This window comes from Penicillium psychrosexuale, assembly GCF_028828465.1.
Source record: "Penicillium psychrosexuale strain IBT 29551 chromosome Unknown utg000004l, whole genome shotgun sequence".
NCBI classification, from domain to species: domain Eukaryota; kingdom Fungi; phylum Ascomycota; class Eurotiomycetes; order Eurotiales; family Aspergillaceae; genus Penicillium; species Penicillium psychrosexuale.
Window position 1 is genome coordinate 7795495 of NW_026643189.1, and position 18437 is coordinate 7813931.

Consider the following 18437-nt stretch of genomic DNA (forward strand, 5'->3'; position numbering starts at 1 on the left):
TAATAAAGAGCGTGTCAGATTGCCACTCGTCAATTGAATGGCCGCCACGATAATTTTGCGCGGAGAAATTGCCACTACGATCCCATCGTGCCACGAACACAGCGCTACTACTAGTAACCATTGACATCAAACCATATTCTCATCGTATAGAACATCCCGTCCCACAAATATTCCCCTACTCCACTTGGGAGAACGTCTCCGAGGGATCGGGAGAGAGGGGTCTTTCTTGGTCCATTCCACAATATCCGCAATGCCGCCCAGGATTAGATCTCATTTTAATTTCCCATTCCCGTTTTTGCGGGAACCCAAGTCCAAGTCCAAGGACTGATGGGGTGGCCAAGAAATTTTATATTCCCGTCTGCGATATTGCCGTCAGTGCGGGAAATTTTGTCCTGTAAACGGAGTAGGTAGGAAGCGGCTTGTATCCTTGGATAATTTTGAATACGATGTATATTTTCGAAACGGTGTTTTGCGCCCCGGCTGCCTTCTCCCTATTGGGGAGAAGAGGGAAAAATACTAAAAAATACAGTGAATCGTTCTTTGTGGAAGATCGCTCGGCTGTACATAGACAATCGTCCTTGTCCGTGTCCTTGTCCTGTGTACGTAAAAAAAAGTACACTAGTAGAAAGAAGAAAGAGTAAAGAATGAAAACCTAACATAGGGAAAATCGCTAGATGAACTCAATAGCTTCGAACCAGGCCAATCCCTGTCGCAAAGCCGTTGCCTTGCTAACAAGCTTCTTCCATAATTCGATTCCAAACTCAACTCATTTCCCACGGTCACCCGGCTCAAGGATATGCAATGCAGTGAGCTTGGATTGCGTTTACAGGGGTATGCCTGTTCGAACAGATGGACTGTGGGGGGATCTCCTCCCATTCGAGAAGCTTGTCGCGATCTAAACAGAGGTTCATAACCCTACAGGTTGAATGGGGGGTTGTGGCTGCAGTATGCATATCTCCGGGAACCAGTGTGAATGTCAGCATCAGTGATCTTTTTGGTGACTGGTGGAGTTTGCAAGATTTTCTTCTCTTTCGGCGGGAGTTTTTTATTGTCCGAGTTATGCGATATACTTTGGAGACTGGTTTGCGATTGCGGTTTGCGCAGGGAAGATCTTGCCCGGTCAGCCGATCTAGGGCAGATCTTGATCGCGGCTGACCGCTGTTCTTTGTTAACGTGAGAGTCTTCGTAAGCCTTTACAATATAATGCAGGTTACTCGTGCATGTCTGTCATCGGGCACGGAGAGGGATTTTCCTTTCTGGTTTCGGTGATTTGTGTGGAGATGGATGACGATAAACCAAGCTGCCGAAAACAACATACATATTGTACTCCGCGAGATGTATTGTAGATCGATTGTATGCCCAACTAGATGATCCTAATCGCTTCGCCTCGGAATGACGAAGTCGAACGAGGCCGTGCTGGCGAAGGGCTGAGTGGACATCCCTGGAAAATAGGACTGCCTTTGGACTTGCCACTGGAATGAGAGCCAATGGGAATAATCAATTCTATCTACAAATTACTGGATGTACAGCATGTATACCAAGACTGATCTACCGGGAGGAAGCAGAGCCAAGAGTTTCTTTTGAGGTACAGTTAGGAGTCCAGTGGATACGACTTTGTGTGTAGTATCCATATGTAGTACGGAGTACCTATGTGCACAACCTGTAAGGTATATACGGAGTAGTATGTTGTATATTGTACGATATGCAACATCCAATTTCCCAAGTCTCCTCTATCCGCGAAGCTCCGGAGTTAGGTCATCGGAGGATTGAAGTGGTGTGAGGCTACAAGGAAGGAATGAGGAAGGATGAAGAGTAAATGACCAATATTCCATGTCACCCGCGGACGCTACGTCAGATGAAGGAGTCTTCCGCATTAAGAAATCAACATGAAGCATTCAGATATATGACTCGAGAACTCAGCGAAACCCGCCAAGAGCATGTAGACATGAAGCGTGTGCAACGCGTTTATACTTTCAGCTATCATTTCCTTATTACGAGTTTCGGTCGAGTAAGAGAATTCAACCTGTTAACCCGGTTAGCTCTAGGGCAAATGCGGCCAAGGTTGACGGGCTTAGCGTTCAGGCACAATCTGCGAGTGGATGGACGTATTTCCTTTTTCATACCGGGTTGCACTATGAGAATGGCCTCTGTAAGCGGAAGATGACCATACGCATACGCAATAGAAAAATTACCGAGGGTCTCCGATGTACAACATAGCGCTACAATATACGGTGAAGATATCAAGGCGATTTTTTTTTTCTTCTTCAGTACTCGGTACCAGAATTTGATTGTGTTGGCAAGTGGATTCGGACGGCCACGGCAAGTAATAATCTTAGAGGTCGCAGCTTGGGGAGTTTCCAAGGAAGAGCCTGAAACGGGTTTAGTCTCAGCACAAAATCCCTCATAGCCAGCGCTGAACAGACAATGGTCATCGTGGTCCACTTGAATCAATTGACCTCGATCTTGAAGGTGAAACCGTTGATGTATTTATTTGGGGAAATGTTTAAGATATGTATGAAATCGAGATAAAGAAATAGAAATAGACATAGACATAGAAATAGACATAGAAATAGACATAGAAATAGACATAGAAACGAAATAAAATAAGAATACGAAATAAAGAAACGGAATATCTATAGAAATACAATCCATGGTACGGTACAAGTAGCGCAGGAACCAATTTCTAGTAAGACACATTTCCAGCTTTTCTTAGTTAGAAAGTGCTACGGCCCCTGGAGTCTCCAGCCCTAGGACATTCTAACCAAGGCAATTTGGGAAAATGGGGGGTCAATGGGGGGGGGTCAATGGGGGGAAAAAGAAAAAAAAAGAAAAAAGAACAAATCCAAAACAGGTTAGACTAAGCCAAAATTACACAAAAAACCGCGGAAATTGAAAATTTGGAAATTTGAAAAAATAAAAATTTCAAAAGGGAAACGCCGCTAGTCCCAAAGCGGCCGTGCCGGGTTGCCGTATCGTCACTCCCACACTCTCTCTTCCCCCCCCAGGACATCGGAGAGACCCCTGCACCTTTTCTATGCGAGATCTTCTTATTCTGTTTTTATTGTCGACCTTTCCCCGAACTTTCCCTTCTTTTTATTCCTCTTTACTCTTTATAATCTCCACTCCATTACATTTCTTGCCATTCTCGACATTCCTGACTTTGCTTTTTCTTCTTTATCGAGATCCCTCCGAAAGCACGGACCTTCAAATCCTGGAGGTATTCGAGAATCAGATCTAGTCTCCCTCAGCATTGAGTTGGCCATTCTTAGGGACAATTATCGATCTTGGCGAATACCCTCCTTCGTCTCGAAACCCCCTAGTCATGCGGTTTATATCATGACATTAGTCCTCGCTCGGGACATCTTGTTCTGCCCTCAAGGTCGATCGATTTAACATTGATCGATTATCAAGGACAGCATTTGTTGCATGAAAGACCTCATTATATCTTTCAAGCAACATCCTCACCTCGCCTTCAACTCGATCCTACGCCACTCGCCTCACCCACATCCTCCTTTTTCTATCTGAGAACTATACCGTGAACACTTTTTTTTTTTTACCTTCTGAAACCATGGCACAGTCTCGCGACAGAGAAAGAACCTTCTCTTTTCACAACCTATTGAAGATGCTCATCTCGCCCAACTCGTCCAGCAAGCCGGTCCACGGCGAGGCCGACTTGGCCGAGGACGTCGACGAACCCCCTGAACACGTCATGCACGCCACTTCGATGAACTCCGATCAGATCGTGCTTTCTCGGCCAACGAACCGCAAAGAATCACTGCTCACACGCGCGTTGAAGAGCAGCCCGGAGATGTCCCCAACCGATCCTCGCACCTCCCACTACGACTCCTACATGTACCGATCCTATCACAGCAACCTCAGTGGCGTCTCGACAGCCGAGTTGACCAGCGACGGCGACCTCACGAGTCCATCCTTCTCTAACACTCCCAGCCCACCTTTACCACAGATGATGAAAAATGCTGCTTTGATTGGAAAGAAGAATTTGACTCCTAAAGTGAACGTCGTTGATGCCAGTGAAACTTCCGTCGAGGCCAACCTTGGCCGCAAACGATGCATTAGCTTCGCTTGTGGTCGTAAGACTGATGAGAAGAATGAGCTGGGATCCCCCGTCTCACCCTCTGGGTCACAAGAACTCCCGCCCAAAGCCCAAGCACCGAACGAGCTTCCCACGGAGGACGTCTCGATTCAAGTCCTCAAGCGCAGAACTACACTTACTTTCGCGTGCCCTGGACGGGAGACTGTTTCCCAGAGAGAGCGATCTCCGGCGCGCAAGCCCTCCCTCCGGCCGCGATACCGCGGTTCCCCTGCACCTCTTGCTCGCAAAGCCTCTCCCAAATTAAAAGAAACCCCCAAAGAGCTTTCTAAGGAGGCTGTCTCTGCGTCTACAGAGCGCAAGGGTATCCCCACCAGTGGACTGGGCAAGTTCGAGGAATCCGAAGCCACCCGGTTCCACGAGTTTGCTAGCTCTACGGAGGAAGATGATGAATGGGTGAACAGGGAGGCCGACTATACGCAAAAGATCACTTTGGACGACTGCATGAAGAAAGAAATGGCCATCCGACGGCTCGGCGAACAGGCGGAAGAAGAGGCTTTGGATGAAGAAGAGGATATGGAAGACCTTCCGGACGACGACGAGACTGTGCACGACTTCTCTTCAGACGACGGCAACGAATCGGACAACGAGGCTGGCTTCGCGGAGTCGGACGAGAGCGACGATGATGGCTCCGACATCGAGTTTTGGGGATCATCACACCGTGTCCCAAAACCAACCAGTTCACCCATCGATGCTCGTCCCTCAACCATGGAACGCCGGGCCTCGAACACATCTTTCGACTCCATGACGGACGATCACTTGAACTGGCTTCCAGCCCCTGTACAAAGGATCGGTAGCCGTCGCACTTCGAGGGGCTCCAAGAGCATTAGGATTCGTCCGAGGACCCCGAACCTTCCTGATAGTACCGACTTTGTCTGTGGAACGCTCGATGAGGATCGTCCCCTCGAACTTGCCTACAAATCTTGCCTCGAAGAACGGCGCCGCCTCAAACAAATTATCATCCCGCAGGATATCGACCCCAGCTTCCCCACAAGCGATCCGGAAGACAATGAAGACCTCGAACCCGAGGAAGAGCTCTCCAGCTTATCCTCCAAAGGTTGCCGCGAGGAAATTACCCGAGGACGGCCAGAGGGCGAGGCCCGCAAGCAATCACCCCTCCGCTCTCCCAGACGTCTGATGTCCCCACCACCCCCTCGCGCTGGCCGCATCTCTCCCAAGCGTCTCAAGTCCCCACCCCCACCTATGAGAGTGAAGTCGCCCACCCCAGCCACATGGGAACTCACCGAGGATATGCCCATTGTTGAGTCTGCCGGAGGTGTCAACATCAGCCACCTGGTCCAGCGCCGGCCTCTCGTCCGTACCAAGTCACTTCCCCGTGTCCCCAACCCTTTCTTCGCCGGTCTGGACAAAGATCACCGATGGCAAGGTATCCCACCATTCTCTGAGTCCCCAGAGCATGAACACTCACGTACCCGTGAGCTACACACTCGTGGCCCAATCGACATTGTCGAAGGGCTCGAGAAGAAGCGCCAGAAACGCAAAGAAAAGTTCTGGCGTCAACACTGCCGCAAAGCTGCCAAAGAGCAGATGGGCAAACGGCCTATTCCAGGCCATGGAGCCGAACGGATGAAGGAGCTTGGCCTCGAAGTTGCTGAGAGGTGCAGAGCTTACGGCGTCGCCCAAGACGCCCAGCTCGTCCTATCCGTTTAGGTGTCCCTACCCATAGAACTTGTATGAAAAGTTTCACACCTCCGTTTTTTTTTTGACCTGTACATACCTACTTTTTCGGGACATTCTGGTTTCGAGGGTCTTTTTTGTGTTATCCTGCTCGGTTAGCGATCCGTGCCTTTCGCTTTCTTACACATATTCGCCGACTTCGTGTTATCCACATGAATGGCTTCTTTACCTTTACCCTTTCCCCCTTTTCTTCAATAATTCCTACACGGAGGTGGTTCTTTCTTTGCATTTTCTGTCGGAAGTCTATCTATATTCTTTTCCCTCTTCTCCCTTACTGCGTTCCTTGGGACTTGCTGGAGGTCGCTTCCTTTGTTGTCTTGCATGGCTGCGGTGCATATACCCCTATCTAGCTTTTCTGCATTGTGAATAAGAGATCCATCAGTTTGATGGGAGTGAATATGAAATATATTTTAGATGAACCTTCTTTCCCAGTAATACTACTAAGAAGATCGAGTAGTGGCGGGTCTTCGCCACAGCGAAGATTCAGAGAGAAGTACGCAATTATGATCAATATCCCCAACAAATCACAGAGAATTTACAAACCCATCCGTATATACCCAAATCAGCCTGAATCCCTGAAGTCGTAGCCTATCGCTGTCACCGCCGCGCGAGGATTCCGTCTTCCTGCCTAAGGCACCAATCCAATCCCCGAAAACAACATCAAACCTGTCTTCTTTGCTTCTATCTCTTCCACCCCGTCCATCCACATCCCCCCAATCAGCTTGCCACTGATCTTAATCTGTGACCCCCGCTCGTCACCCTCTTTCCCAATACTTTCTGACTCCGACCCTTCACCATGTGGATCGTTAACTGGTGTAAGTACCCTCCCGATACCACCCCCGATCACCTGCAGTCACCGTCCGGGGCCGATCTCAAACACGGAGGAAGAGTGAACAAGATATCTCCCCGGGCAGTGCAGCTGCACTGGAGCTAAGCATGTCTTTATTCCAACTCTGACATCGAGTCATGCGACGGCTGTGCCGCGGTACCGGCTGCTTGTGATCGAGGCGTGCGTCTCCAGGTACAAGGTGCACTTTGCTGATTTCGCTTCTTTCTCCTATAGTTTACGATATCTTGGCCTCGCTGGGTCTCCTCAATAAGCACGCCAAGCTTCTGTTCCTCGGTCTGGACAATGCCGGAAAAACGACGCTGCTGCACATGTTGAAGGTGAGTTGAGCGTTGGTGTTGAGTTTGGGAAGAGAAGATCTAGTCCTTTAGTGTTTCATTCCGCTGGCTACAAGTCCCGAGTTTGGTGGCGCTGGATTTCTGCACAGATCTGGGAGCTTGGATATAGCACGGGAGAGATGATATGAGAACTGGACGTTGTGTGGGGCTCGTTTGCTGACAGGACATTCAACAGAACGACCGTGTCGCCGTCCTGCAACCTACCGCACACCCGACCTCAGAGGAGTTGGCTATCGGTAACAACCGCTTCACGACTTTCGATCTCGGTGGTCACCAACAGGGTGAGTGATAGATACTCTTGGTGGGGAATTATGATGTTGCGCAAGCATACTGCTGAGCAACACGAAACTCTCCACAGTCAATCTTGGGATTGAACATAACTAACAGACCTACCTTTCCCTTCAGCTCGCCGTCTCTGGAAGGACTACTTCCCCGAAGTGAGCGGAATCGTCTTCCTGGTTGACGCCAAGGATTACGAGCGCTTCCCCGAATCCAAGGCTGAGCTCGACGCTCTTCTCGCCATGGAGGAGCTCTCCAAGGTTCCCTTCCTCGTTCTTGGAAACAAGATCGATCACCCCGATGCTGTCAGCGAGGATGAGCTGCGCCACCAGCTCGGTCTCTACCAGACCACTGGTAAGGGCAAGGTTCCTCTCGAGGGTATCCGCCCTATCGAGGTGTTCATGTGCAGTGTTGTTATGCGACAGGGTGAGTTTCGTCCAGTCCCGACAGTGAAAGCTGGAGCCGTGATGGCTAAGCAGACATTGAAACAATCATAACTAACTTTTATCTTTTCCCCGACAGGATACGGCGAGGGAATCAGATGGTTGTCCCAATACGTTTAAACAGAGTTCCTCCCTGTTCTTCTGGCACAACTGATCACCTTCCTCAACCTGTCAACCTCAAATCCATATCATTCCACTCGGCCAAGTGTCCAAGTGAAAGAAATGGCTTTGGCTTCCCCCGACATTCCTCTACACCCGAACACCCCATATCTAGCTATGCTACAAACCCCCCTCCCACAAACCCAATTCAACGTTTTACCCCCGGACGTACTTGTACGTCTTGAATGTGTCACTCGACTACGCTGTACCTCATCTTGTCACGTTTGTTCAATTCTTGCTCCTTTTGTTCTCCGCTTTTGCTCGAGCTAGCTAGCTGGTTTTTCCTAGTTACTATAGTCTAAAGACTTGAATTTAGTTGATCTTTCTTGGTACAAACATAGGAGTGTGCACTGAATCCTGATACTGATACTGATAGTGATGTTGATTGCTATTATTGCTATTGCTAGCTCTCTACATAGAATACTTCGGGTATGTATTGTCATATACTACATGTACGAAGTATCTACATATTCCAATTCCTTGATTGGAGTATGAATGTATTAGTTAAAGTATCAATGCCAGGGCAGAGTTAACTATCCAATAGAAAATGATAGATATCATAGCCTATTAACCTCAATTGTAATCGTTGCAGCCCGTATAACATACAATCTAGACCTCCGAAGAAACCATTCCAAGGTCGAGCTAGATTCACAAAACACCGCTAGTAACGGACACCCATTCCAAATCCGGTATACGATGCATCAGCAGAGAAAGGTACTACTAGCGCCCCGTACGTGTCGGACTAGAAAGACGGGTCGAAAGACGAATAGGATTCGATAAGAAAACAACAACACATGCGGTCAAGGAACAGGACAATAAAGAGTAAGAAAAAGAGAAAGAAAAGAGAAAAGATAACCAGTTTCCCTTCCCCATTCCCAGGATGCCGAAAGGAAAAACATTCCAGTCCAAATGGTTAGAAACAGAGACAGAGAAGTCGAGAAACAACGAAGAAATAAGCATTTGAACTCCGCTCCGGAAGTACAGAGGGTCGCACGGGCCAGGAAATGATGGGGTGACTGTTGTGTTTTTATCGCATGTCGCACTGGGAGAGAGAGAGCCCGGGGGGTCTGGAGGGTTGAGGATTTGACTGATATTATCGTTGCGGAAGTTGAAGAGGAATATCGGGCTGCCCTGGGTGCGGATGAGGGGTTCCTCGGTCGTTCATCGTTTTCGTGGATCCGGGGGTGGGACTCGCGGGGGGTGTAGGGAGGATGTCATGAGGGCGCTGTTAAAGAGATTTGTGAAAGGCTTATCTCCGCCCGAACCTGCTGCAGATGGGGAAGCTCGTATTGATTCTTTTATTTCTTCTTTTGCTTTCGCGGAGGAGTGACGGGACCGCCGGCGCTCATGCCACCGTAAACGTACTTTTGCTTTTTCTCGGCTGGTTTCAGAATCTATCGGAAAGAAAAAAAAGAGCAGGTTAGGAACTAATTAGAAACAATCTCGGGGATAAAAATTGAATAACTCACCTGGAAAGAGCAGAGCAGACTCTCATCCACGCTCATCATTGCACCGGCATTATCGAATTCACCACAGTAGTTGGGCGCGCTGAATAGTGTAACCAGCTGGCGCTTGGAGAAGAATTCGTACCCATCCTCAACAACTTGGTGTGCACGGCAGATCAGATCCATATCGTGTTTTTGAAGGAAGCGCGAGACGACATCGGGGCCGAATGTGAATGAGACACCTCGGTCATTTTCGCTCCAGCCGGTGATGTCCTTATCGGGGTCGGACCACAGGAGATCGCACAGGAGACCGCAGTCGGGAATCTATTTCAGTCAGCGATGTTCGGCTTCAGCCAAACGAACCCAGCGCCACACTGCCACTTTTATTTTTGCTGCCAATAGAACCACATACACCTGAGGGGAGGGGAGGAACTTACATCCGTAGGGCGCATGACACGGCGAATTTGCTCCATCGAGTTGAGGTCGGGACTCAAACCACCGTGCATGGTAAAGATCTTCTCGTCAATGATGGCGGCAATGGGGAGGCAGTTGAAGCAGTCGGTGAAAGTCTTCCAGAGCTTGATGTTGTATCGGCGCTTGCACTCATCGTAGAAACCGTAGATACGGTTGATCGAGGCACACTCGTGGTTTCCACGCAAAATGAAGAAGTTCTCGGGGTACTTAATCTTGTATGCAAGGAGGAGGCAGATGGTCTCGAGGGACTGCTTGCCACGGTCGACGTAGTCGCCGAGGAAGAGGTAGTTAGCCTCCGGGGGAAACCACCGTATTCGAAGAGACGCAGTAGGTCATAGTATTGGCCGTGGATATCACCGCAAATCTAGCGAGACACGCATGTTAGACGGAGGCCGATTCCGAGGAACCATTCAGACACAAAAAGATAGCTTACCTTGATGGGCGCTTCTAATTCGAGAAGAATAGGCTGAGAGATGAAGATCTCGCGAGCTTTGGTGCAGAGGAAACGGATCTCTGACTCGAGCAGCTGAACCTGCTTTCCAGGGCGGCTACCCCTCACCTCCAGGAGCCGGTCGATAATCGAGTCCAGATCCACTTCCTGATCGGCCATGGTGAATGATGTCTAACGTAAACACGAAAGAAAGAAGAAAAAATCGGTGGAAGAAAAAGAGAAGCGAATGGTGGAAGAGAGACTTCCGGAGCGATCGGGTGAGAATAACAGAGATTTGATGACGCGGCGGCTATGTCCTGTTACTATTGGAAAAACAGGTTAATAAAGCGTCGCAGATTGAGATGAAGTCTAGTCTGTATTCCAAGTCCCAAGGTGAGGCGAAATTGACGAGCGCGCTCGAAAATTTTCGTTGGATTTTCTCCCCCTTTGGCGGTCGGAGGTGTTGGGAGAAGCAGCAGCGGAGGGAAATGGAATAGATGCCTACCAAACAGAAGATTGCAAGACCAAACAGATCTAGAGAAGGGCCCCAACGGCCACGGCAAAAAAAAGAGAAAAAACCAGTTCTGGCGGAGATGCCAGACGGGTGTGGACGGTGGTGCCTATCCGAGTTGTTGTGTACGCGCACGATAGAGGGAGAAGAGAATGAGCTCCTAGACGCCTCACAAGATAAACGAGGCTGAGCGAAAGAGCACTGAACTCTTATCGATTTGACTTGGGATGAAGGAAGTCGGAGGGTGGATGAGTCGAGATGGATCGAGATAAACCGAGATGAGTATGGGGTTCCGAGGGAAGGCAAATTTCAATCAAGGGAGAAAATTTTCTCGGGTGTATAATAGTCAGACCAGTTTGACTCTTTCAAAGCAACGTGAACGTGAACGAGAACGTGATCGAGATGAGGTTGAATGTTGAAGAGAAGAGAATCTTTTCTACGAAGAAAGCGGGAAGTTCCTATTTTGTGTTTGCGCGTGTTTGATCTTCAAGGGGAGAGAGAGGGGGGTGATCTTGTTATATATAGAGCGCTTATAAGGGAACTCCCCCCTTCTACTTTCATTCGACCATTCGATTATTCTATTAATTCCATTATATCTTTTCCGTGTTACAAGAAGCGCTTTGACGATGCAAAAAATTTGCATAGAGGGGGAGGGTGGATTCTAGGTCTCGACTCATAACGCCCTCGACGCCAAACGGGGTCTAAGCACGAAAGAACAGGCTGATCTAACTAAAATAGTCCAATTATATAGTTTGGATAGCGCATCTAGACTGAGAGCTAATGCCTTTTGTGTGTCGATTGGATCTTCTACTCTACAGAATGGATATCTACATGCTTAGTAGAAAAGTAGAGGTCCAAAATAATTGGCGTTTTTTCTCAAATGAGCTGTGAGCTCTGAGCTCTAGGCCCTAGTCTCATACAATGCTACTCCAGAAGTCATGCAGCTTCACACAGAAGGAATTGAAAACAAGGGAAAAACCAAGAAGCAACAAGAGGGGAATACAAGTCAAAGATCCTTCCAACGCCAACATGCCCGAAATTCAGAGTCATACAGTACAACGCTAGAATCGAAAACAAAAGATGTCTTTCACTGTGCCTTCCGTGGATCGAGATGACCCCCAAAAACAAGGGCCATCGCAGGATGCGTTTTGGGAAAAGGGAATAGAGACATGAAACAGTGAAAAGGAAAGCAAAGACGGCCGTAAATAGTTCATACATCCAACCCACCATGTCTCATAAGTCATCCAACGCCGAAAACAATGCATAGAATGATCAGCTGCTGATGCTGAAAATATGTTGTTCAAATGAGTCCCGGGGGACCGTACGAGGAAAGTTGTGTCCTCGTAAATAAGAGGAAAAGAGATGAAAAATCCTGCTGAAGCAGGTAAACGTCGCATCCACGACGAAGAGACTCCGGGGGTCATGAAACGGAAACGTGAGAGGCGAACGGAGTCCCGGCAAAAGAGGACTGTAAAAAAAAAAAGCGTATCTTATCCGCTAAGCGCATTTCCGCTCAATATCCCTTGGGTATTCGAGCGGGTGAGTGAAGGTGGGGAAATGTGAGGGGAATGGTCCAAGCCCGCCCCAGAGCTGTGAGCGAAGTCCTTACGGGAATTATCCCAGTCATTCTCGCCAAGAACAGTCAACCATTTATGGCCCACGTCCTGACGAAGAACTTCCAGCTGCTGGCGGCAAAACTCTTCATCCATTGTCCTGTCCTTACCCTGCAAAGCCTGTAGAAGAGGAGGACTCGGCGAATGCATGGGCTTTCCGGGGCTTCGGATGCTTGATGACCGGGATTGCGTAGCGCTGTCCAGCCTCCATGGCTGATCAACAGGGACAACGGTCGGACGGTCAACTGGCGGTTGAATTTGCTGAACCGGAAGAGCCGGGAGAGCCATGCTTCCGGAATTGCCCAGACCATCGGTGGTAAACGGGTTGTCTGTTGAGATATCGACTATCCTACGTCGCTGGAGCTTCTTGCGACGGTTGGTTCCCCCGTCACTTTCCTTCAGCTGTGTGCCATTAATGTGCAAATCTCGCTCGTCTTCTTGGGGCTTAAAGATTGCAAGATCGTGGGGCACTTTCGAGATAGTAGACTTCTGTACGACCGTTGATTCATCCGCCGGGCTGGAGCGTACAATCGGTGCCGCTTGAGGCTCTGCAACTCGCTCAACCAGTTGCTTCCTCTCGGTGTATCCCGGACCTCTACCGTCAATTATGATGTCCTCGGAATAACCAGGCGTGCGGCGGAAGAGGTTCATGATCACAACTCGATATCCGGAGTGAGTCTTGACAAACGGATTGCCAGATACCCAGATCTCGCGTATTTCAGGAAGACTGGTTAGTCGTGCAATTTCAGTCGGGTCCGTGAGGTTATTGTCGCGGAGATCTAATCTTTCCAAAGAAAGCAACCTCTCAATGCCTGCGAGCGAACGGAGGCGATTTCCGCGGAGGGTGAGAACGGTGATGGCGGGAAGAGGATTTCGGGTGAGTGAGTGAAGAGACTCGATCATACAATGCGACAAGTTGAGGGCTCTCAACGCCACCAGCGATGCCACACCGTCGGGAATCTCCGCCAAGAGGTTGGAGGACAGATCAAGCGAATTGAGACTGTTGGCTACAGGGGCGAGACTGGCAGCAGACACGGATGTCAGGGAATTTTCCGGAAGGCCCAGGTGTCGTAGGAATCGCCATTTTGAAGGCGGGAGGACGTCTGTGAGAAGGTTCGTAGAGCTTCCATTTCGATGGCTGTTAGAGGTCTCGCTTGATTCAGAGCTTGCAGAGCCCGTGCGGCGAATTTGCCGAGACTGGCCTCGACGGTGGCTGTGCTTTGTCGTAGGCCGAGTTGGAGAGACGCTCCCGGCCCTGGGGCGAATTTTGGCGCCTTCCGAGCCAGCTCTGAGCATCGGGGCAGATCTGGGACTAGTGCTAGTTCCGAATGCTGTGTCCGCGATAGGAGATCCAGGGGCTGACATGGAATTGGCCTGGTCGGGAGTGTGAAACGGCTGACTGCTGGAACTGGCCCATCCTAGTGAAGGCGACTGTTGGGACTTAGCAGACCGACGGCGGCGTTTGTCAATGTCGTCCAACACAATTCTCGTTAAAAGATCAGCCGGATCATCCAGGTGACCTCTCTTGATAGTCAAAGTGCGTAGTTGCTCGGACAATCTGTCCCAGCCATAGAAAGAACGGTAGTCTAAATCAATAATCTCTAAAGCGCTCAAATTCTTGAAGGAATGCAGCGGCACAGCCGTATCAAAAGGAAATTCTTCATATCCAGAGATAAGAGGAGCACGGTGGTCAGGGGCAAGACGAAGACACGGGATCTTGGTAAAGGCAGAGTATAAGTACTTCAAGTCCATTTCCAAAGCGGCCTTGGCCCTGTCCGACTTCGTCGGGGTATCCTTGGATCCGATGCGGAAAGATGACCACAGGTCCGTCATACCAGACATCACACTGCGGACACTGGACACCGAATGGATGGAGGCCCGATCGCCCCGAGACTGTTGGGGCTTGTTCAGGAATGAAACATAGGATTGCGAAACCTCGGTGTGAATATTTTCCAGCCTGATGTTCATAGGACCAACGGCAATGGTCAATTCTTCAAAACGGGAGAGAAGGTAGAAAAGGTGGTGGGGAGTCAATGTGAGTTTGGCGGTTTTGGCGTTCTGCGACATGAATTTCAATGCTGCGGATGAAAAGGCCGCAGCCAGGGTTGACGAAGTCGAGGCGAAAGAGCTACCAGGGGTCAAAGGTACGCTGGGCGATTGGGGAATGACATTTTTTGTGGGCTGGCGACGGAGCTGTAGTGCATTGGCGAGGGCCTTCTCGTGTGTGCGAACGTAGCTAGCGACATTCTATAGCAACCATGCGCGTCAGCTGTCTATCGGACCAAGCACTCAGACGATCTCTAGTCATCGCAATGATCAGGCGACAGTTGCATAGGAACACAAACCTTGATGAAAAGTTGTCCATCCCCGGTGTTGATTTTCTCCATGGCGTCAACGGGGGGTATGGTGATGGACCGGGAGAACTCTGAAGATAGATGGCTCAACAAAGGTTGCTAGATGTAGTCGACATCTTGCTTGTGCGACCCAAGTGAGACCCAAAAAAAAAGCGAGCAATCGAGGCTCTGATTGCGAAGGTTAGCAACGGTGTGCTGAAATTGACCAGTCTCATTGGGGATTTCGGGGACGCCGGGAGGCAGGTGAGGGAGGAGGAATGATACCTGGGAGAAATGAATATGGAGTGTCAAAGAACGACTCGATCTCCTCTCTGAGACCTCGAAAAGTGAGATAGAGATTGGAGAGGAATGACAAAAGGTGAAGAGGGAAAAGGTGGTGGCACGGGGTAACCAATTATTTAGCTAAAATAATACATACGCCTTATCCTGATAACACAATACACAAGCATATACGCCCGTAATACACGTTTACAACCTTGGAAACGTTGATTTCCACTTTCTTTTATCAGCTGAGAGCATATTCTCATGATAGTCGTCTGATATACTTCCGAGAGATTTTGGTTTCTACTTTAGATCTTTTATTATCTTATGCTTTATGAATGCAATTGTCCGATTCTGCCTCGTCTTCCCTACATGTGTCCTCTTCCCCCAAATTTGACCTATCCAAGTAATCTATAAGACACAGACTACGGAGTGGTCCATACTCCGTACTTAGTCTAATAATACCGTATAACCATCACTAATATGAATAAGTCTCTGCCACTAATGCAGCTACTATACCCGGGTGGGAAGTGGCAAGCCTATGGGGACTGCGCCTAGGAATTTAGTTCGCCGACTTCTCTCCCGCGTCTATCGAAACGATTGGAGTCAACGATTACCCTGTTAAGCCCCCATATTACCCTATAAGCAGCAGGAGAATTTTTCTCTCGATAGTGAGCAAATATAAGTCCGTGATGGTTCGATTCCTCTTACATGATTGAGTCTACGGAGTACATTATGAGCCGATCGTGGAGCAAGGAAACTCAGACCATATGCTATCGGTGGGTCCTGTGTACGGAGCACAGAGGGGCCTCTCTTTGATCGACGTAAAAAAAAATTTAACGTCTTCCCATTCATGCAGTTGAAACCCACCCCTCCTAGGAACTGTTGAAACTTGTCATGAGTCCCATCTCGGTGGCGGCGTGTTGATCAATCTCCGACGCAGCCACACGCAGGCAACCTGAGTCCACGATGCAAACCGGGTGGGAATGCCGAGAACTGGCCTAGTTGCCCTGTGCTTCTGTTGGCCCGCTTTTCTACTTTTTTTTACCGGCTCATGTACTCCATATGGAGTATCATCTATTTTTTTGGACCACTCTGACTCTTCAGCGCAAACCGAGAGTACGAGAGTACGACTCATAGGCTGTACCCTTACCGAATATGTAGTTGGTCACCTGTAGGTGCTGAAGGGGGTGCAGGCGATCGAATCAGGGTTGAGAAGGAAGCAAATGATCGCACGAGGCACACGATTGGCGGGGGCGCACATGCATGGGAGGATAACTGCATGCTCGCAGGATGCCTTTCTCCTTAAAGGGGAAATAGTGGATGTAGCCATTTAGTGAATTCAGCGAGAATGAGCATCAACAGAGGACCTGGTTGGTGCTATACCTTGGTGATTTTCCCGTCAAAGGACGAATCAGCGACATTCAACCCTAGAATTCGCAATTACGCTATCTGCGATCGTCCGAGTCCGTCAGCTCGCACTGACATCTGACATTCCTCTCGATGAGTGGAGACGCTGGGAATCGGAAATATAAAATGGCTTTACTTTAAATATATACTCCAGATGACATCAACTGCAACATATACCTTACGAGTCATTAGTGTTACCGAGATGTAGATATGGTTTCATCTGACCCATGGTTTGACTCGACTCCGTCCCGATATCAGCCACACCGCTTCTATAGAAAACAGATAAGGGCGTCAACCCACGGTTCGATGTTACCCCTTCATCTCTCTATGTATTTTATCTCTATAAGGGGGGTGTTGACCGTTGACCCCTAGAATAGTTGTGTTCGACATGAATTTATTATATTGCTAATGTTTCATATTTGAGCATCAGGGACAAAATGCGCCTTTAAAGACTTTGTACACAGTAATTTGCCATGGTTGATTTTATTTTCTAATCCCTGCGACAGATCCTAGAGCGCGGGGTATAATTGTAGTTAGATCAAAATATTCAGAGCTAACTTAACATTCCAGGGCATTTATGTAAATGCGCCGCAAACGCTCGGTTCAACTTCAGATCCCAGCCTTGCTGCATACGACACTGCACTTTTCATGCGAGGAGTCTACGGCATCCCTGCCATTATCGAAGTGTGTGCTATGAAGCGCATATGTACTTTGTATGTGCGGAATAACATGGACAACCCCCTGTTATTTCCAGAAGTACGTCTTGAAACAAAATAAGATGCTAGTCTTCGTTTTCTCAAACCCCATCAACGTTTGCACACATTGAACTGATACCTTTTACATAACCAAGAGGGGGCACATGACGTGGGATCGATCTACATTGCCCCTCTGTGTGTACCCAATATTGTATGTATATATTCAGTATGTTGACTCCGTACCGTAGACATCATCATCATAACAACAAACGCTACCTAAGTTGGCCCCGAGTATTTCGGGCGTTGCCCGGCCTCGGAGATCCGAGTACAGTGTTCCCCACCCTTGGACGATCCCCGCCAAGTGTGCAGTGCGATATGCTGTTCATTGGCTTGACACGGCTCGGGTCATTGGCATACGCATCATTCCCTTGCCAAGACCCGAATGTGGCTCACTGAGCTTTGTCTCTTCTGCGGTTGCCGCTCATTTTCGGGGAGTAGTTACTGGGGTTAAATTTGTAAGCGGGGAAAAGCTTTCTCACCGGCTCCTACAACGCCACAACACTTCGCGAGGGAAGATCCATGATCTGCATAGGGCCAAATGGGGAATGATGGGTTCGAGTTTAGATTGAAGATACCAAAAAATGCCAAGGCTCTCAAGAGAACAGGGTAACCCTGACATGAGTCCGCACTTCAACTCGGCGCGCCCGGCACGTTCAGGGATACCACAAAAGGTTAAAGTAACACAATAAACTGAGCGGTTACCGCGCAACACGGGACAATAAATATTCTTCCTGTTGTGTATCATTACAAGACAAGCCGAAGGCTACACATCAAAAATGATGCTTAGAACTCGCTAGTATAAGCGAGTGTACGGAGTAGAATCGCAAAGTAGCAATGTATCCATGACTCGCAACATGTTGCATTTTACCATTTGCATTTAAGAATTTAGCAGGTTGTGATCAGCATGGAAGACGAGCATGGCCAAGAGGAAAAATTGTCCGGAATAACCGCCCCTAAACGAATCTAATTATGGACAGATGCTGCAGCCTATGACGACGCTAAGGACATTTAGTTGCTGCAAAACATCCTCGATATATAAGGGGTCATTTTTACATCAGGTGACCGAAATGACGCTTCCCTGTATAATATAAAAAGGTGGCTAACATTCCGATCTACTATTCCGTACCTTATGTCCGATACCGCGAGCACAGAGCACCTCCTAGTACTTTATGCATATGGCTACGGTAATGTTCACCCCCGCTGATAGCCCATGATGCTTTCCTAGACCTCCAATTCGGCTGCGACAAACAAACTCTTCCGAGACGCCTACCAATCACGGGCCGGCAATATAATTCTAGATATTCGCGCC

General features: G+C 48.8%; 4 protein-coding genes across 4 annotated transcripts; 2 read left to right on the forward strand and 2 right to left on the reverse strand.

The window, feature by feature from the left end:
- Positions 1-3622: 3622 nt before the first annotated feature.
- Positions 3623-5782, forward strand: N7518_008823 (DUF2457 domain-containing protein; the record flags this gene model as incomplete). Its single annotated transcript, XM_057189750.1, has 1 exon — positions 3623-5782. One exon carries the CDS (start codon positions 3623-3625, stop codon positions 5780-5782), a length of 2160 nt encoding a protein of 719 aa, XP_057041453.1.
- Positions 5783-6605: 823 nt separating this feature from the next.
- sar1 (Arf family GTPase SAR1) lies at positions 6606-7836 on the forward strand (the record flags this gene model as incomplete). Its single annotated transcript, XM_057189751.1, has 5 exons — positions 6606-6624; positions 6873-6976; positions 7170-7275; positions 7400-7699; positions 7796-7836. The coding sequence occupies 5 exons, from the start codon at positions 6606-6608 to the stop codon at positions 7834-7836; spliced, it is 570 nt and encodes a 189-aa protein (XP_057041454.1).
- A 1146-nt stretch (positions 7837-8982) lies between these two features.
- glcA (type 1 serine/threonine-protein phosphatase catalytic subunit GLC7) lies at positions 8983-10404 on the reverse strand (the record flags this gene model as incomplete). Its single annotated transcript, XM_057189752.1, has 4 exons — positions 8983-9269; positions 9345-9644; positions 9758-10087; positions 10228-10404. The coding sequence occupies 4 exons, from the start codon at positions 10402-10404 to the stop codon at positions 9174-9176; spliced, it is 903 nt and encodes a 300-aa protein (XP_057041455.1). The 3' UTR covers positions 8983-9173.
- A 1821-nt stretch (positions 10405-12225) lies between these two features.
- Positions 12226-14735, reverse strand: N7518_008826 (leucine-rich repeat domain-containing protein; the record flags this gene model as incomplete). The annotated part of the gene is made up of 2 exons (XM_057189753.1): positions 12226-14595; positions 14694-14735. The coding sequence occupies 2 exons, from the start codon at positions 14733-14735 to the stop codon at positions 12226-12228; spliced, it is 2412 nt and encodes an 803-aa protein (XP_057041456.1).
- Between the last annotated feature and the right edge of the window lie 3702 nt (positions 14736-18437).